The sequence below is a fragment of the Pediculus humanus genome, genomic scaffold (assembly GCF_000006295.1).
Source record: "Pediculus humanus corporis 1103172108181 genomic scaffold, whole genome shotgun sequence".
Taxonomy (NCBI): Eukaryota; Metazoa; Arthropoda; class Insecta; order Psocodea; family Pediculidae; genus Pediculus; species Pediculus humanus.
Window position 1 is genome coordinate 30,644 of NW_002987751.1, and position 20,372 is coordinate 51,015.

The window sequence follows — 20,372 nt, forward strand, 5'->3', positions numbered from 1 at the left end:
TTTCTTTTATCTTTTCTCTTTGTTTTTGTTTGTACCTGAATGATAAATTAATAAAGTGCCTTTAGACAGGTTTTTTGCACAGGTTTTGCATTTTACTGTTTTATACAAAATGTTTTGTACTTTTGCACTTTTTCGTTTGTTCACCATTAAATTATTTCTTCCACTTTGTTCTACCTCTTTTGTAATTATTAAATAACAAAAATTTTTTTTTTATATATTAATTATTTTTCAGGAGACGTGGCAGTAAAAATTTATCGATTGTTTTTTAGGACGAGATTAATTGTCAAATCGACAACGTGACTTCGTTCAAACGTACCGGAAATACGGAAACTCCGCCTAATCCGCCTAATCCGCCTACTAATCCGTGTTCTTTGAGCCACGAAAATTTAAGAAAAATTCAAAGTTACAACCTTGCACGGGAAGCATATCAGGTTCGTTTTTACTTAATTATAATCTTTTAAAAAAATAAATGATAATTTTCAAATCGAACGGATCGTTGTAAATTTACCGCCATTTTCCTTTTTCAGCCCAATGTCAAAATCGATGGCGGTCAATTATTTATAAAAAATCGAAACACGTCTCCGGCACAGAGTAATGGTGGTGGTAGCAGCAGCATTTTAATTTCCGATTTAACACATCATAACGGTCAAAATCCCGGAAGTAGGAATTTACCGGAAATAGAAAACGTTAGTCGTAAAAGAAGTCAATCTCTGATGAGTAAATGCGTCAACGTGAATGACAATGCGGTCACGACGATTATACCGGTACGTCAGTCCATACAAAACAGTTTAGATGATATAATAAGAGAAACGACGGAATATTTAAAAGAAAACAACGGCGGAAATAACGTTTCGTCAGCCGGAAGCGGAAGAAGGAGAATACCGGTCGAATACACGGAGGAAACCATCTCAATGAACGGATGTACGGAACGAGGAAATCATGGGGAAGAAATGGATTATTACGAGGGTGATGTAGTCGCTAGGAAAACGTGTTTAAACGTCACGTGTAAATTTTTCGGGAGTCCAGAATTGGAAAATTATTGTTCGCAATGTTACAGAGGAAGATTTGAAAATTTAGCCATCGATTCGTCATCGAGAAAATGATAATAATAATTAATATATTTCTTGGGGAAAATTGAGAAAATTTTAATTTTGTATAAAATGTGAGATTTATTATTACCTCGAGTCTGGTACTCGTGTTAAATAATTTATATATTTTTTATAGCTTTAACGTAAAATTAATTAATTAATTATTAAATTATAATTTTATGATATTTTAAATTTCTTTTTTTTCTTTTTCTTTTTTTAATCTCGTTTTGTTTTATTAAAACACTAAAAAATTAATGAAATTGTTATTATTATTATTATTATTTATTTAAAATAACAAATTAAAATGTCAAAGATTTCGGTTTTTAATTAATTAATTTATTTATTTATTAATTTCAAAGTTTTTTAAATTATATGTATTAGATCTGATTTTGTTATTATTATTATTATTATTATTAGTATATTTTAGAAATTTTTTTATTAAATTTTATTTATTTATTTTATTTATTTTAAATTATTTATTTGAATTTAATTAAATTAATTGGTGTAAAAGAAAAAAGAAAAAATTGTTTGTGTAAGATTGTTGAAGAAATTAATGTTGGTTTTATAAATGTTGTGGGAGGAAGGGGAGGAGGTAGGGAGGTAGGGAGAGAGAGAGGGGGAAAGACGTGGTAATTTGTTCGCAAATTACAAAGCATTAGTAGAATAATTTAATAAGTTGACAGAGAAGAAAAAAAAAGTCTTGAAATTTGTCGTCAGCAATGTCTTTGTGTGTGAGAAAGAGAGAGAGAGAGAGGAGAGAGGCCAGTTACAAGAAAGAAAAAAAAGAATTTAAACAACTTTTAACTTTTCTTTTCTTTTTTTTTTTTTTCTTCGTCTCTTTAAGTTCTTCACTTCTTATAAATTATTACCATATACTCACATATGTATGTATGTGTTTGTTTGTTTGTTTGTTTTGTTTGTTTTATTTAAATAGTTTTTTTTTTTTTTAAAAAAAAATGTTTAAAAAATTTGTGTTGATTTGTTTAAGTTAAGTTTTAATCGTTTTTTTTTTTCTATCTATCTCTTTTTTTTTTTTTTTAATAATAATAATAATAACAGGTAAAATTGATTTTGAAAATATTTTTTATTTATTTATTTATTTTTTGTATAATTTTATTAATAATAACAATAATAATAATAGTAGTAGTAGTAATAAAAATAAAAAATATAAATTAATACGATTTGAAATTTTTTTTTAAAATATTTTTTTTTCTTTTTAATTTTAATTAATACCATTATTATCATTATTATTTTAATATTTATATTTATTTAATTTTTATTATTAACTTTTATTAAAATTAAAAAAAACTTATGGGTAAATAATTTATTAATATTTTGTTTTAAAAAAAAAAAAAAGGAAAAAGGAAAAATTTAAACCATAAATTTTTGTTCATCAAAAAAATTAAATAAAAATGTCCGAATTATTATTATTATTATTATTATTATTATTAATATCAATAAAATAAATTTAATTATTTGACAAAGGAATAAATTGTAAAATTGGAAAAAATATAAAAGAAAATTATTTGAAAAAGAAAAAATTTTTTATTAAAACGCATATTAACAAAAATATGGAAGAGAGAGAGAGGGGGGGGGCTCCCCTCTCACGTGACCTCGTATCATTAATATGGTGAAACTTTTTTTTTTTTTTTATTTAAATGCTGACGGTCAAACGATCACGTTTGACTTTGTTAGAAAACTTATTTTTCTTTTCTTTTATTTATTATTATTATTTTTTTTGTTGTTGCGAGAACAAAATCTTGTCCTCTTCTCTTCAGCAATAATTCAATCAAATCGAATTAAATCGAATTAATTTAACCGTGTCTGCCTTTTATTATCATTATTATTATTATTATTATTATTATTATTATTATTCTGGTCTCCTTTTGGACGTTGTCAAAAATTTAAAAAAAAATCATTTGTCAAACAAACAAGAATTTACTTAAAAATGTTTTTTGTTTGTTGTTTGTTACATTTTAAAATTATTTTCTTCTTGGAGGGGAGGGGAAGGGAGGGGGAAAGGGAAAACTAATTTAATATTTTTTAAATATTCCAGGGATAAAGTTAACGAAGAAGTATTTTAGGCGGAAAAGGAAGAAAATATCCAGAAAATATTCCTCCTTTTAATTTTTCCTCGTGAAGAGAATGGTAGAAACCGCCAATGATGCTCCATCCATCATTGATGGTACGCATATACTACCACTTCCATTCAAATTATCATCATTATTATTATTAATATATATTATTTATTTAAGGTGTTTCGGTAAGCGTAATAAAAAATTTCAACGTTTCCGGTAATAATTTACAAGAAAAAAATAAAACAAGAACATCGGAAATAGGAATATTGGAAAAAGCTGATTTCGAACAAGCCATCGAATTGACGGGTAAATAAAAAACGTTAAAATCTCACATTCCGCGAAACCGGAAATGAAAACATTACAACGGATATTTATTAATTAATAGGCTATGGAAAATTTCATTATTATTTACTTGCCGTTTGCGGTTTTGTGAGTACGTCAGAAGAAATGGACGTGATTTCTATGTCATTTATATTACCGTCAGCGCAATGTGACCTTAAACTTAACACACAGACAAAAGGATGGTTAAATAGCATTATATTCATTGGTACGTACCCCCCCCTCCCCCCGTTTTATCTCTCTCTTATCGCGATGATAAATTACTTTTTTTTTAGGAATGATGGTCGGTGCATATTTTTGGGGTTCCATGGCGGATGCTGTGGGACGTAAAAAAGTTTTGATTGTTATTTCATTTATGAATGCTCTCTGCATCGTGACGTCTAGTTTTAGTCAAAATTATGAATTTTTCATGCTATTTAGATTTTTAAACGGTGCCGCGTAAGTTTTTATCATTACACACACGCACGCACACGCACACACACAAAATTCGGTTATTACAAATGTTATGACGTGGAAATTGTTACAGATTGGGTGGGAGCGGTCCAGTTATTTGGTCTTATTTTGCAGAATTTCAACCAAAACAAAAAAGAGGATCCATGTTAAGTTTCATGGCTGCTTTTTGGACTCTAGGAAATCTTTTCGTCGCGTGTGAGATTTCTATTTTGTAAAAGAACGAAGTAAAAGATGGTCGCGAATGAAAATTTAATAAATAAATAAATAAATAAATATGTTTTAGGTTTGGCGTGGTTGGTGATACCCAGCAGGATAGGTTACTACTCATCTGATTTTCTTTATAATTCTTGGCGTATATTTTTATTGATTTGCGCCGCGCCTAGTCTTCTCGTTGGTATATTTTTAATATTTTTTCCCGAAAGTCCAAAATTTTTACTAATGAGATGTAAAAACGAAGAAGCTTTATCCGCTTTTCGTCACATATATTCATCGAATACCGGAAAATGTCCCGAATCATATCCGGTTAGTACGTTTTTAATTGTTTTGTGCTTTAAAAGAAAAGTTTTTTTTTAAACGATTTTTTGTAAACAGGTTTTGGATCTTTTGCTGACGGAATCAGATTGTCAAAAAAATTTAAATAAAAAAGGAGCTTCTTACGTAAAAGTTATGATATCGGATATAATTGATAATAGTAAACAATTGTTCAGAAATCCGATTCTTAGATTTACTCTCATATCAATAACAATTAATTTTACTTTTCACATAGGGTAAATATCGATCTATTAAAAAATAAATAAATAAATAATTTTTTTTTTTTCTCTTTTTTTTCTTTTTTCCTTTTTCATTTTTCCCTATAGATATTACGGTTTGATGATGTGGTTTCCAGAACTTTTTAATCGTTTCGATGAATTCAATAGAGTTCATCCGGGACAAGAGGCATCCGTTTGTCAGGTGACGGAATTCGTTATAACTTCCGGTTCTCACAGTCACGAAGATTTATGCGATGATTCAATCGAAGGAGCCGTTTTTATGGATTCTTTCATAACCGTCGCGGCTGCCATACCGAGTAACATTCTTGCCGTTTTAGGAATGGATCACGTGGGAAGAAAATTTTTTTTAGGTTTTTTTCGTCGTTTTTAACGTTTTTTTTTTTTTTCCCAAATCGATTCCAGGTGATTAAAATATATTTAATTAAAGTTTTCAGTACGTTTTCTGCTGGTTTGTGTGCCATAGGAATGTATTTTGTATATAACACGAGACATAATTTAATAGCGACAGCAGTTTTTTCCGGTGTCATCAGTTGTGGCAACGCAGCTCTCGATTGCCTCATAACAGAAATTTTTCCAACAAATTTAAGGTCAGTTCTTTTCCCCTTTTCCACCACCACCTCCTCCTCATACCCCCAATTTATTTATTAATTAAGGCGGAGGAGAAGAAGAAAAAAATATTTAATAATTACGAGTGAGTTAATTAATTTTTTCGCTAATGTAATTAAAAAATTTTTTATTTTATTTTATTACAGAGCAACCGGCGTTGCCATATCGATGGTAGCAGCCAGATTAGGTGGTATAATTGGTAACATTGTTATTGCGACACTTTTGGATTGGTATTGTCCCGCACCGACATTTATCGTCGCCGCTCTTCTCATCGGTATCAAAACTAATAATTTATTTAATTTTTAAATAATTTCGAAGTCGATAAAAAGCTAGCGTTAATGGAAACCAATTACGCGGGGGGCTATGCGAGTGGGGGTGGGGGGTGTCGTGAAAATTATTTGCATGTTTTACTCATCGATTTTCACGAAAATGGAAAAAAAGGCATCAATTTGATAAAAAATTTTTTTTTTTTTTTTATGATTTCAGGTGGTGGTTTGTTGTGTTTGAGTTTACCCAACACTACGAGAGAGCCTCTCACTTAAGGGAGGGGGGGGGAAATCGAAACCAGAATATCATTAACCACGTGACACATTACGTCGAGTATTATTATTTACAGAAAAAAAAAAAGTAAATAATTTTTTTTAAAATTAAAAATAACAAAACGCTCACGGTTTCAAATTGTTTTTTTTCAAGAAGGAGAAGAAAAAAATAAAAATATTTAAATGTAACGCCTGATATTAAAAATAAATAAATAAATAAATATATATAATTTTTTTTTTTTTTCATCTGTTGCTACCTGTTCGAAAACCAAAAAAAAAAGAAAAAATGAATTGAAAGTAATTTGATTTTACATGCAACAGTTAAAATACTTTGTATGTTGTAAGAGTTTTCCTATTTTTTTTTTTTTTCTATTATATAAATTCATCTTTTTTTTTTTCTTTGAGGGAAAAAAACAAAACATTTTCCAAAATACTAAAAACACGCAAACATTATTATTAACCCAGTAATAAAAAAAAAAAAAGTAAATTTTCTCAAGTTTTTTATTCATGCACGCAAATAAGCAGAAAAAAAAAAAAATTTTTTTTAACTTGACCGTAAAATTTAGTTTATTTGGCTGCCTGGCTGGATGGCTGGTGATTAATAAATAAATTTTCCTCATTTCCGGTTTGTTTTTTTTTCTAAAGTTTTCTCTTATGTATGTGGTATACTAAAGGAAAATGATGATGACGAATTTTTTCGTATTTGTGACCAATATGTGATTTTATATATAAAAAACTAAAATTTTTTTTCCAGTAGTTTTTTTGTTTTGTTCTCTGTGTCGTGTGTTTTTAAATATAAAAATCATGTGACCTCAACACGCATCAAATATTTTAGTTTAATATTAAAACAAAATATTAACCATTTTATTATTATTATTATTATTATTATTATTATTATTATTATTATTATTTTAGATTTTTACTTCTTTTCTTTTTTTTTTTTTTTTAATTTTTACGTTATAACTAATCGATGATGAGAAATCCGGAAAAAAAAAAAAAAAGTTTTGTATTAATTTTTAAATATTTCAACCTTCATTTCCCCTTCCCCCTCCCTCCTTCCTCCATCAATTTTATATATCTCTGATAATAATAATGCACACGCGTGTTTTTGGTTTTGTTATCAAAAAAAAAAAAAGAAAAATTTTATCGAACGACCACCAGGATGTTTTGAACCAAAATTTTTTTTTAAAGAAAAGAAAATTTTATTATTATTATTATCGTTATTAGACAACAGCAGACAGAATAGCTTTTAATAATAATAATAATAATGAAAAATATTATATAATAAAAAGGAAAAAGTTGTAAAAATAGCTTGAAGTCGTCGTCTATACATGTATGTACGTATGAAATTAAGGGCGTCTGATAGACTTTTCCAGACTTTTACAACTTGAAAATTTTTCTTTTTTTTTTTTTTTTTTGTTCTTTATGGATAATTTAAATTATATAACTAAGACGACGACGAAAACTTACGTCATCGTATTATTATTATTATTATTATTAATATTTTTATTTGTGTGAATTTTATTTCCTTCCGCCTCCACTCCACTCGTCACGACCATCCATCGTTTTCAATTTTTTTTTATTTATTTTAATTCTATTTAATATTCGAAATGAATTTTATTATTATTATTGTTATCATAATTTGGAATAAACGGAAACGATTTGGGTATAAAAAAAAAAAGGAAGGAAAATTTTTTTGTAATTATTTCCGGTTTGTTTTTTTTTTCGTTTTAAATACCTGAAAATTTAAACGTGTCAATAGTCATTAAAAAAAAAATTTCTTTAAAGAGTTGTTAGCATAAATCCTTGACATTTTAAATCATGTTTGAGGGGATGGGGGGTGGGGGGTAAAGGGGTAAAAAGAAAAAAAGAAAACCGCCAACGCGTCCGTTGGTTGATTGGTTGGTTGGTTGAATCGTTTTCAATCTGAGCAGAAAATCCACGTTTTACTGGCTACGCCCATATTTATGGAGAAGTCGCGGTCACTTTCTCTTTGGAAAAAGAAAAACCACCACCACCACCGCCACCACTGCCGCCACCAGCGCGAAATAAGAAATAAGAAAAAAAAAATTTTTTTTTTTTCTCTTTCAACCAGTAAACGTTTTGTTTCAATACGATGTAGTAGTAGTAAAACAAACAAACAAAGAAAGAAACAATCAACACAAATTAATAGAAAATTTTTTTTTTTTAATTATTATTCGCGTTGGAAAATTTTGTTTGAAAATTTTTCATTTCCGGTTTATTTTTTTTCATAACCGAAATATAAATTAATTTAAATTATCGTCAATGTGTTTTATTTCCGGTTTGTGATTTCTTCAGATGAATACCGATAAATTTAAAATTGACATCGTTCTTCAAGACCTTTGGTTGTTTTTTTTACGTTTTCTTCTTCCAGGTAAACTTTTTTTAAAATTTTTTTTTTACTTTTTGTGTGAAAATACTTAAAACAAAAAAAAACTTTATCAACTCTTTCAATTATTATTATTATTATTACGTAAAAAAAAAAAATTATAAATCGATTTTACTGCTTATTTTTAGAGAAAGAAAATTTTTTTTTTTTTATTACTTTAATGAATAATTTATTACTCACGGATTGGAAAAAAATAAATAAAAAATTTTCCAAAAAAAAAAAAAGGAAAATTTATTTCCTGTCAAAAAAAAAAAAACTTGTTTAAACTAAAAACAAACAAGAAACGGAAACACTTTGTTCAAAAAATACATCCGGTTTGTCATTGGGTTTAATATAAAAAAAAATTTTTTCAAGGCACGTGCGTGTGTGTGTGAGGATGGAGGTAATTAAAAACGCGCGTTTTTCCTCCCAAAAAAAAAAAAATGATAAAAGCGTGGGGGGCGGAAAATGGCGGCAAATCGTGAGAATATTTAAATTTTTTAAAATAGAATAAATGAGAAGAATTTAAAAAATAATAAGAAGAAAATGGTTGTTTTGAAAAAGTCATGCGATTTTTATAAAAAATGTCTCGTCCTTGAATGGAAAATTCTAGAATTTTCGAATTATTGTGGAAGAATAATTAAACGACGATCGGTTAGAAAATATGAGTGACCTTTTTTTTTTAATTTTGAAAATGGAAGAAAAAACGACGAATTTTCTTTTATTTTTGTTCAATTTTTATTCTCCAGCGTAGTAGAAAATACATATAAATCGATTTTTTCCATTCTGGCGCTTCTGCGAATTTTCTTTGTTTACCAATTGGCTGAGCCCCAAACGACTTTGAAATGAGATTTTCTTCTTCTTTTTCTTTTTTTTTCAAAATGTTTTTAATTAAATTTGTCAAAGGATACTCTCTCTCTCTCTCTCTCTCTCTTAACATTAAAAAAAAAAAGAAACATGAATGAAAATTATTTATTTGGGAAATAAATAAAAAAAATCATTTCAAATTCGGTGGGTGAAAATACAACTTAATCGACGACTATTAAATTATTATTATTATTATTATTATTATTATTATTATTATTATTATTATTATTAAATAATGACCGAGAGTAAGTAAAAAACTTTTTCAAACTCGTAATTTTAAACGCGTTTTTCTTTTTTTTTAAAAAAAACTTTTCGATAAAGTTTTATTTTGCACGAAAAATACAAAAAAAAAAAAAAAAATGACGTCGAACCAACCATATCCGGTTAATTATACGACCGTAATTTCCTTTTTACAAAAAAATGAAATCCAATACCTTCCGTCGCCTTTTATAATTTCGTTTTTTTATTAAAAAAAAAATTTTCTTTTTTATTTTTTAGGAGAATGGTAGTAGCAGAAGGCGGTGATAATGAAGACGGAACTGATAACGTAAAACAAACCGTTATCACATTACCAACGGTAAAAACAAATGGAGGAGGAGCTGTTAAAAAAACAAATTTGGTACGTATCATCATTATTATTAATATAATTTCATACACATAAGAAATATTATTATTATTATTTTCTATTTACGAATTTTATAGACTATAAAAAAAAGGAAAAAAAAAAACTGGAAAAGTTTATTCATGTTGTCAAAAAAAAAAGGTTTCGTGACGAAAATTTAAATTAAATTAATTAATAGCATTTTCGTTTCCCCCCTCTCGACCTCGCCCTCTCGCTTCCCCTCCCCTATTTCCTTTTCTTTTCTTCTGCTTCTTTGTTACTTAAAACTGGGGTTTTTTTTTTAATGTCAATTGATAAATTTCGGGAAAATTTAATTTTAATTTTCGTTTGATGATGACGATGATGATGATGATGACAAAAAGAAAATAAATAAAAAAAAAAGAGGAGTAGTCTTTTTGTGGGCGCCACATAAATAAGGCGCCAACTGGAAATATTTTGGAATTCGTTTTTTTCTTTTTCAATTCCAGAGAATCTAAAAAAAAAATATTCAAGTCGGCAATGGCAGATCGAATTCGGTTACGAAATAAAATAAATAAAAAAAAAAAACGATTAGGCATTAAAATTTAATTTAATTATAAATTGTATAAAAATAATTAACGAGAAAAAGACGAGGGAATGGTAAAAAAAAAAAATGGAGGGAGTGGAGGGGAAGGAGGAGAAAAGGGAGAAATAGGGGGAAAAAGGAATAAAAAAGGAAATCGAAGGCGTATTAAAGGCGCCTAAAAGTCTTTTCCAACCCCGACCGAACGGTTTTTAGAGTCTTCCCATGGAGAGAGAAGAAAAACCAGAATATTTATTTTATTTTATTATACCAAAGCTTTCATCCGTGGCGTCCGTCGCCTTTTCCAGACGAATCAAAATCAATTTTATTCTTCCAACAACAACCTACGCGCACTACACCACCACTAACACGATTTCTTTTTTTTTTTTTTTTGGTTTTTCCAGGTTCCGACGACGGTGCTTAAAAAAGCACTAAAAGAACTTCCATCGCAATTGATTCGGTTTCAAGTGACCTTAGACAATCCAAATAGAATTTTTTTCGCCGGTGAAGAACTTAAAGGAAATGTCGAAATTCATCTTTCGGATAATCTTCCAATACAAGGTATTATTATTATTATTATTATTATTATTATTTAATTAATATATATCATATACGATTCGTAAAAAAAAAGAAAATTTTTGGGGGGCGGGGAGGCAGAAGGAAATGTAATAATCGTGATGGATCGATACATTAAGTAAAATTTTATTATTACGTAATCATTCTAACGTTTTTCTTTGTTTTTGTTGTTTCGTAAAAAGAAAAAAACAAATCGTTTGTTGTTGTTGTTGTTGTTTCGATTGTTTGATTTTGACATTTAATAAAAAAACAATCAAATTTTAATTGTGATTAATTATATTTTATTGCGATTGTTTTTCTCTGTGTGTGTGACGTTCGCTGTCCGTATATTCGTGTAAACCATATGAAATTTATAAAAAATTCAAAAAGTTTATTTTCTTTAACGAAAATATAATATAAAAATCGACGACGTCGACGTCGATGACGTCGTCGACGATGACGACGATGACGTATGACTGGAACTTTCCATTTTATTATTTTACTAAATTTTAACAACCAACTCCTTCTTTTTTTTTTTTGACGAACGTTTGTTATATGAATAATTCTATCGTCGATCGATTATTTGTATTTTTCATTTCACGGAATTTATCGATGTCCATTTAATAATAATAATAATAATAATAATAATAATAATAATAATAACGAAAATAATCCGTGGTATAAAAATTACCCATCAGGAACAACAGCAACACAAATGATTTTTATTTCTTTATTTTTTGTAATTTTGGATAGAATAAAATCTTGATTTATTTTACTGTAGAAAAAAAAATAATGATAAGAAGTGGGGGGGGAAACAATGGGTTACACGTTATTTTCCTGAAAAAAAAAAAAAAATTTCGCTGGAGAGGCCAGACACGAGGACGAAGAAAAAAAATAAAAAAATGTTTTTCAATTCAAGGGCATTGAATCCCGGTAGACTTAAATATTTGCACGCTTCTCATACACAAGCACGCGCACATCCGCACACACACACACATCTACCGGGTCACCGGGTATAATATTTTAATGTGAAATCACTTCACCTCATGCAAAACCTTTTTTTTTTTTTTTGTTGTTAAAAATTAAACCTTGAATGTATTTAAAAAAAAATTTAAATTATAATTACAATGTCGGACATAAACAAAATTTTATTTTTTTGCTTCCATTAAATGCGCGTACGGTTGGTTAAGTTTTGTAATTTTTTTTTTTCCCCCCATTTTTCCTCATTTTTCCTTTTCCTTTTTCCCCCTTTTTTTTCAGAATTTATAATTTTTTTCCTTCATATTTTAATCAGTAGATATTGATTATTTGTAAATAAAAAATAAACACGCTAGAAAAACAATATTTCTTTTTTTTTTAACCTTAAAGCACAAATGGTTGGTTATATTCATTATCATAAACCCGAGGAGGAAGAGGGGGGAAACAAAATGGCGTCGAATATTCAAATATAAAAAATTAAAATTAAAATTTTTTTTGTTTTTAGGTATAATTATACGAATTGTCGGTGAAGCTTATGTTAATGTTTCTGACGAGCCAAGGCCTTGGAGTGGGAAAAAAATTAATAAAATAAAATCGACATTAAAAAGTGCAAAAATGTTGGTAATAATTTATTAATTAATAATTAATTAATTAATTTTTTTTTGTTCGTTGTCATTAATTCAAATCACATAATATATATTTTACCAGTAGTCCATCTTCCATATCCGAAAAAATTGATATGGCTGGGAAATTTGGTGATTTTTCCGTGCCTTTTTATTTTGGATCAGAACCGTCGGGAAAGTGGGAAACATCAACCGTGACGACAACATTAACATGTCCACGTTCTCAACGGTCGACTCTACAAAGGGACCATCAATCCCCGGGTGTAGTTTGCAAAAAGTCTTCGCTTAAACGCCAAGAAGAAGCCAATAGGAGATTTAAATCATACGAAAAGTATTTTGAGCATAAAGCTTACCTATTTGGCCATAGATATAGTAGTAAGTTAAAAAGCCCAGTGAAACGATAATAATGATAATAATAATACCAAATTTTTTTTTGTAAACTCCGATGATGAAAAAATTCTTCTTCCTCTTCTTCTTCAAAACTTCATCTGGGCAAAATCAAAATTATAAAAGAAATTGTTAACGATAATATTTATCATTATTATTATTATTATTTGAAAGGTACTAGAGAAATGATGTGGGCTGGCAAACATAGTTTTCCCTTTTCGTACACGCTTCCTGCCAAGCTACCAGCTTCTTTTCACGGAAGATACGGTTACGTTCGTTATTTTTGTGAAGCTTCATTAGAACGTCTCAACCTTCCGACAATACAAAGATGCGCTTATTTCAGTGTGAACACGATAACGGATTTAAATACGGATTCAAAAGCTGATGTTGGTAAAAAAAAAAATATTCGTTAAATTTTAAAAAGATAATAATAATAATAATAATAATGAAAAAGGAAAAAATTAATTACGTGAGTGTTTGTTTGTTTGTTTTTTTTTTTTAGAGTAGCGTTAGCAAAGGTAAAAAAACAAATTCTTGGTGTTTTTGTTGTGCCTCAGGTACGGTTATAGTATCGGTTAAAGTTAAAAGAAGAGGTTTTGTACCAGGTGAAACGATACCCATTCAAGCTCACATATTAAACGTCAGTGATAAAATGATATCAAAAGTTTCGGCAAAAGTTATACAGGTATCGAAACGGGAAAAAATTTTTTCCTCCTGTTCTTTTCCCTTTTGATTAATTAAAAAAAAATTTTTCTTCTGCTAATCAGATAGCAACTTATTATTCGAGTAAAGCATTTAGAAATCATCCGGAAGAAACAATTGTAAGTGAAAGAATAAAAGGTTCTGTACCACCTGGTGAATCTTCGACGTGGGAAAATGAAGGACCAAGAATTCCTCCGGTACCATCAACGAGTACCATGTTGGATTGTAAATTAATAACGATCGATTATCGTCTCGATGTATGATTAATTATTAAATTTTTTTTTCCGATATTTTCCATTCGCCATTTTTGTTTGTATTACATATAAAAAAAAAGTTGTAATTTAATCAGTTTGTTTTAGATATAATTGGAGTTAAAGAATCCCAAGTCATTCGGATGCCTTTAAAAATTGGTTCCGTGCCTTTGGAGAAGACTTTTAAAAATTTTTTTAATTCATCTGATGAAAATGATTCGCCTTTTACAACTCCGCTGCCTTCAAACATTCAAACAAAATATTCTAACATTCGTAGGTATTATTTTTATTATTATTATCACCTATTACAATTTTTTCATTTCAATTAGAATAATGATTATTATGGTGTATTCAGCCGGTCCGTATAGTATAAAATGCGTGAGAGGAGATCGACACGTGAATCGTTATTATTTTCGTCAAATTCCACGTGCGACTAGTATCTCGACAGCGATAACGTTCAGAATGCCAAATGCTCCACCGCAACCGATATTAACAGATGATTTTGCCGTTTATGCTCCCAGATATTTAACTTATAGAGAAATAGAAAAACAGGTAAAATCTCTCGACGTGTTTCTTTTTCCATTTTAAATAAATCGTTGTAAATAATTATTATTGTTTTTGAAAAAAAAAAGGAACCGGAAACGAAAATAACGGGAAAACAATTAACATCAACAATAAATGGAAAAGTATTAACCGATGGTGGTGGATTACAAAGACATTTAGTTATAAGAGTCACACCACCGGGTCACAGTCGTAGAATCACGCCATGTTCGGCAACGAGACTAATACCGGATGAAATGTCCGATTCCGGTTCCGTTTGGAATTCTCCAATTTCCGTTAAATCGATGACGTCTAAGAAAAGCCTTCCGGCGATGAAACTCGATCTCATTACATTCATATCCGATCCGAAGGCTGTGAGATCAGAGAAATACAAACAAACGGTCAAAGAATTTTTAGAACAAGAAAAAATGAATGAAAAAATTGATAAATGCCAAAATGATGATGGAAGGTAAAAGAAAACAAACAAACAAAACAAACAAACAATAAAATTAACACATTCGATGAAATAAAATTTTCTTCTTTTACCGACAAACAAAACAAAACAAAACAATGTCAACAAACAACCGCATTCAATAATTAATTTTTTTTTTTGCTCTTATTATTATTATTATTATTTTTTAAAACTATTTAATATAATGCAATCGTGCTATTCATAATATATATATACAAAAAAATTTAATTTTTTTTTTTATGTACATATAAATTTTTATTTCCATCAAGTGTCTTTTTTTTTTCTCTTTGACCCTTGACCTCCCCTTTTTTTTGAGTAATAAAATGCCATACAGACTGACCGAAAAAAAAAGTTTTTAGTTTTTTTAAACAAAAAGAAACAATGTCAATCACGTGACATATAATTAACCACGGAGCACTTTTTTAAAATTTTGTAAAATAAAAATCAATCGAATCGAATCGATCGATATATCGATTTTTACCACTTTTAAAAAAACCGCCGCGATTTTCACTTTATTAAAACAATTAATTAACACTACAAATTAATTATATATTTATATTTATAATTTTTTTTATAACTTATTTTCACAATAAATGAGCTTCAATAATATTTATATATGTACATAAATTTTTTTTTTAATTAAATAAAAATAAATGAATTGTTGGTAGCGGGTACCGGGAGCAGGAATCGTAATAGTCGTGGCATTAGAAAATGACGTAATCATTTCGTCAAATTTTTTAAAATAATTTTTTATGACGTCACGATTATAACGCTCATCATAAATGAATTGTAATGCGTTGTAATTGTATTATATATATATTTCTCTTTAAATTTTTTGTCAAATTCTTATGTGTGTTCACGATAATAACAATAATAATAATAATAATAATAATAATTATTATTATTATTGTTGTTGTTGTTGTGGTTGTAATTAGCGGGGTTTATGAAATTTTCGAGTTGGGAATAATAAACAAACGATTGTAATGAAAATTTAAATGATTGTAAACTTTTTTTTTTTGATGATAACAGGGTAATTTTAAATGTTGTTGATGATGATAATATTAATAATAATAATAATAATAATATGATTTTTTATTACGTTTTACAAAGTTTTATCTGACGATTATTTAATAGATTATTGTTATTGTTATTGTTGTTGTTGCTTTTTTTGGAAGGGGGGGAGAAAATAAAAAAAAATTTTTTTTTTTTTTTTTTTTCAAAACTTTTCATTATCAAATTTTCAAATCGTGATCGATGATGATTAAAAGCTCTTGATGATGATGATGATGATGATGATTATGATATATGTACTATACATTTACATAATTTATTAAAATTTTAAAATGGAAGAAAAAAAAAAAAAACGAAAACGAAAATGAAAAAAAAAAAAAGAAAAACACAAAACAAATTTTATTTCTTAATATTATTATTATTATTATTATTATTATTTGAATTAAAATTATTGAGTCATTTTTAATATGTCGGTCAGTCTGGCACTCACATAATAATTCACACGAATAAATTTTTTAATTTAAAATAATAATAATTATTATCATTATTAATAATATACATTTATACAGTTTAAAACGCGTTTTTTTGTAAAATAAAACTAATAGCGGATTGATGATTCGAATTCTAACATCCGATCATAAAAAAAAATTTCATATATATATGTTATCTCTACTGCGTGGTGTGTGTGTATGTGTATGTGTTTGTGTTTGTCGTTTGTTGACTCCCTACGTCGATATCCGAATACAACAATGGATTATGATACCCATAAGTAATATTGCTTCTAATGTATTGCGAGGCCACGAGCATATTTTGCTATTGAGACACCACCATTTACGTAATCTTGATGATGCTGAATTTTTTCCTCTTTGCATGGCAGCCGGATGTTCACCTGATACAAACAAACAAACAAAATGAAGGAAAAAAAAAAATTTACACAATATAAAATAACACACACAAACGCATACCGTTTAAAACGTGAAGCAAAATACTCGAAGAATCTAAATTAGATGGGCTGCATGTATAATTTCCAGAATCTTCTTTAGTGGCCTGATGAAGAATCAAAGAACCGACTGTTGTATCAGAGCCGACTCTTTCTACTCTTATATCTTTATACCTTCTATCATAATCTAAAACTCTTTCGTTGTCGTGATACCAAAATATGTATGCTGGCTCTTCCAACGATTGAGTTATAACGCATTTAAGGGATACGGTACTTCCAGATTTTACGTACATGTCAGATTCACCTAAAATCTCAATTTTTGGAACTGGAAAAAAAAAGAAAAAAAGAAAAATTTATTAAATGATTGATGATGATGATTTTCTTTTTAAAAAAAATTTATTATGGGAAGAAAAAGAAAAAATTTTAAAAGGTTTTTTTTCTTTTTGTCAAAGGAAACTTACACTTTTCTTCTCCTTTTTTTTTTTTTCAAAATTTATGCTAGAAACATTAAAACGATTTTCCGGAAAAACTTGTTATATTACAGGTAACAAATGAAAGTAAATTACAGGTAAAAAAAAGAAAAAAGTTACCATGACAACTTATCTCAACTTTCTTTCTCTCTCTCTCTCAAAAAAAAAATTAAAGGAAATTTATCTTCGATACGTAGTTTTTAAAAAACTTATCATTATTATTATTATTATTATTATTATTATTATTATTATTTCCTTTAAAATTTAATTGAGAAAAAATTTTTTTTTTTTTGAAAAATTTACGTCGAAAAAAGTAAATAAAACTTTTTTTTCTTTCTTTCTTATTGTCATTTTACGTCAGAATATATTTTTGTCAAAAAAAAATTATTATTACTATTATTATTATTATTATTATTAAGTTATTAATTTTTAATAGTAAAAAAAAAAAAGTTTTTTAATTAAACAAGAAAAAGAAGAAGATGATGATAAAACAACAAAAAATCAATGATAGAAACTTTTTTTTTTTATATACTAATTATAAAGGTTAACGAACAAAATAATAATAATAATAGAAATGAGAGCGGGAGGGGTAGGGGGGAAGAGGAAAATATGAAAATTTTAAAAATTAGATACTGTTCGAGACAGATAATTGACGTCTCATTTTTCTTTTAAGAATAAAAAAAAAAGTAGGAAGAAGAAGAAGAAAAAAAGTTTTTGATGGGACCAAGGAAAAAAAATATATATATATTAATCCCATAGTAATTTATTTATCTTTAACCTCCGACGCCATATTTGTTATATAAAATTCCAAATTATTATTATTATTATTATTATTATTATCACTGACGATATATATCATTCATAAGTAAAAGAGTAAGTGAAAAGTTTTTAATTATTTGGTTTATTTTATATGAAACACGTTGACACGTAATTAATACCTGAATAATTAATTATCAGAGATTATAACTTTTGTTTTTTTTCGTTTTTTTGGGGGAAAATAAATTTTCACGTTTTCTCATTATTTATAAATAATTTGTACCCTTGTTTATATTCTATTTAATTATTTATAATTTTTTATAACAAAGTGTTGCGGTTTGTATTTTTTTTTTCCAACCTTTTTTTCCATTTTTTTTATTTTTTAAGATTTAATGTAATAAAATTAAATTAAAATAAGAGGGAAAAGCGGGAAAATGCGCTACACGCGCGCATTCTCGCGGCATAAACATTAATTATAACGCCGCCGCCATTTTATTTTTTATATATAATTTTTTTTTTTTTTTTTTTTTACGGCGCCTTTCATCATTTTTTCCTTTTCGTTCTCTCTATTCCCCCCCTTCTCCTCGCCCCCTCAAAAAAGACAAGTGTGTCATTAATAATAATAATGATAATAATAGTTATCGACAGGTAAATTAAATTAAATAAAAAAAACGTAATTATTTTTTCCTTTTGAATCATCTATAATTTACCCTTTTTTTTAATTACTACGAATGTAAACATTAATTTATTACTCTATGATGATGATGATAATAATAATAGTAATTATCGTTAATAAATATTTTTATTTAGTTAACGTACGAATTCGAACGTGTTATTTAAATAATTAATTTTTTTTTCAAAATAGAAAAGGAAAAAGGTTTACGAATTTGAAAAAAAAGAAACATTTTTTTATTAACCTTTTAACCTTTTTTTTAAACCTTTTCGTTTATTAACTCGATTATGTACATAAAAAATTATTTTCCTTTTTTTTTTTAACAATGTTTCGTACGTGAAAATTTTTTAAAAAATTATTATTAGTATTATTAATTCATTTTATTACGTATATAAATTTTCATTTTTTTTCTAAATAAAATTATTAACTAAAATTTGAATGTTTCACTCGGATAATAATAATAATTATTTGTCGTCATGATGATGATAATAATAATAATAATTAATTATAAATTCAATATGGAATACTTAAGAAGGAAAATTTTTTTAATTTTTCTTTCTTTTGTTTAAATAAATAAGTAAAGGAAAAAAATGTCAAAATCAGACAAAATAACGGAAATTAAAAAAGTTAATTTAAAAAAAAAAAAAACTCCAAAAATTAATTGATGGGTGAGGGGAAGGGAAGATGGGGATTGGAAGTTGTGGGGGTACTCCTGTAATCTAGCTACTTGGTGCAGCAGCGGATGTTTCTGGATCGGGGGTTTCATGTCGGATGTCTCGCACATTACTTCTTCGCGAAGTCGAGAGTAATTATCACGGGCAAATATCTCGGCGAGACACAGGGATGGATCTCGGGAGGAGCAGGGATGCGATGCGGAAAGACTTCGGAGGGGACCGACGGAAGTAGCAACCCTCTGGAAGCTCGCAGACCTGCGAGAGAGGCGCAAGCGAGGTGGCAAATCACGACCGTTTCTCGGGCGCGAGGGAAGAAAGGGCTTCCCATAAATTCGTCAGGGGGTTGTTGGGGATCTAAGTATTCCGAGTCGGGTTCCAGGTCTTTTACTCGATTACGTAGGGGGAGATTTCGCCCCGATTTCGATGAGAGTGAGGGGTGCGAGACGCGATAACGACGTACCGCGTCTGCCTCTAACGGGTAGAAAAGAGAAGAAGAAGGGGTTTTCCTCTAAAAGTCGTCTCAAGGTTGTTCCTGCGGGAGGAAATCCCGTCTCTCACTGCCGCATGTAAGAGTTCCTGCTCAGGACTGGGGTTGTGACCGAACTACAGGTTCCTCCCTTTCCGATTGGGCTGTAGGGTATCATGTCCAGGAGTTTTAAGTTAGAAGGAGATTAGTAAAAACGCATTTCTTAAGGGGCCGGGAAGAGGAAAAATTTAAAGAAAATTTAAATTTTTTTCCCATATAATGCCAAAAAACTTATGCAAAGGGGGGGGGAAATTTTTTTTCGTTAATTGCACAACGTAAATAATTTATATATACTTTTATATCATAAATTATAATATATATATATTTATTATATATATTATCATTTTTCCATTTTCGAATCGATAAACTTGCCAAAATTTTAAACGAAAAAAAAAAATGGGGGGAAAAAAAAATGGAAAAAATGGAAAAAAAAGGAAAGGAAAGAAGATTATAAAGCCATGCCTGGTAATAATGATGTATGCTGCTGTTGTGTTAAGGTCAATAAGATAAAATGTTTTTTTT

General features: G+C 28.2%; 5 protein-coding genes across 5 annotated transcripts in view; 4 read left to right on the top strand and 1 right to left on the bottom strand.

Moving 5' to 3' along the window:
* The window catches only part of Phum_PHUM413490 (uncharacterized protein), a gene marked incomplete at both ends in the record, with an annotated part of 1,708 nt that extends 605 nt beyond the window's left edge, over nucleotides 1-1,103 (top strand). The window contains 2 exons of the mRNA XM_002428940.1: nucleotides 270-431; nucleotides 528-1,103. Coding sequence (XP_002428985.1) covers nucleotides 270-431; nucleotides 528-1,103 — 738 coding nt within the window. The remainder of the gene's footprint in view (nucleotides 1-269; nucleotides 432-527) is intronic.
* Nucleotides 1,104-3,233: 2,130 nt separating this feature from the next.
* On the top strand, nucleotides 3,234-5,876 carry Phum_PHUM413600 (synaptic vesicle protein, putative; the record flags this gene model as incomplete). Its single annotated transcript, XM_002428941.1, has 11 exons — nucleotides 3,234-3,273; nucleotides 3,344-3,472; nucleotides 3,552-3,713; nucleotides 3,781-3,943; nucleotides 4,032-4,153; nucleotides 4,242-4,480; nucleotides 4,550-4,725; nucleotides 4,816-5,078; nucleotides 5,156-5,315; nucleotides 5,481-5,608; nucleotides 5,821-5,876. The coding sequence occupies 11 exons, from the start codon at nucleotides 3,234-3,236 to the stop codon at nucleotides 5,874-5,876; spliced, it is 1,638 nt and encodes a 545-aa protein (XP_002428986.1).
* A 3,755-nt stretch (nucleotides 5,877-9,631) lies between these two features.
* Phum_PHUM413610 (uncharacterized protein) lies at nucleotides 9,632-10,888 on the top strand (the record flags this gene model as incomplete). Its single annotated transcript, XM_002428942.1, has 2 exons — nucleotides 9,632-9,748; nucleotides 10,697-10,888. 2 exons carry the CDS (start codon nucleotides 9,632-9,634, stop codon nucleotides 10,886-10,888), a joined length of 309 nt encoding a protein of 102 aa, XP_002428987.1.
* Nucleotides 10,889-12,564: 1,676 nt separating this feature from the next.
* Nucleotides 12,565-14,801, top strand: Phum_PHUM413620 (uncharacterized protein; the record flags this gene model as incomplete). Its single annotated transcript, XM_002428943.1, has 7 exons — nucleotides 12,565-12,823; nucleotides 13,010-13,221; nucleotides 13,338-13,520; nucleotides 13,603-13,794; nucleotides 13,887-14,061; nucleotides 14,144-14,340; nucleotides 14,421-14,801. The coding sequence occupies 7 exons, from the start codon at nucleotides 12,565-12,567 to the stop codon at nucleotides 14,799-14,801; spliced, it is 1,599 nt and encodes a 532-aa protein (XP_002428988.1).
* A 1,735-nt stretch (nucleotides 14,802-16,536) lies between these two features.
* Phum_PHUM413630 (limbic system-associated membrane protein precursor, putative) overlaps nucleotides 16,537-20,372 on the bottom strand; it is a gene marked incomplete at both ends in the record, with an annotated part of 14,175 nt that continues 10,339 nt past the window's right edge. The window contains 2 exons of the mRNA XM_002428944.1: nucleotides 16,537-16,700; nucleotides 16,777-17,076. Coding sequence (XP_002428989.1) covers nucleotides 16,537-16,700; nucleotides 16,777-17,076 — 464 coding nt within the window. The remainder of the gene's footprint in view (nucleotides 16,701-16,776; nucleotides 17,077-20,372) is intronic.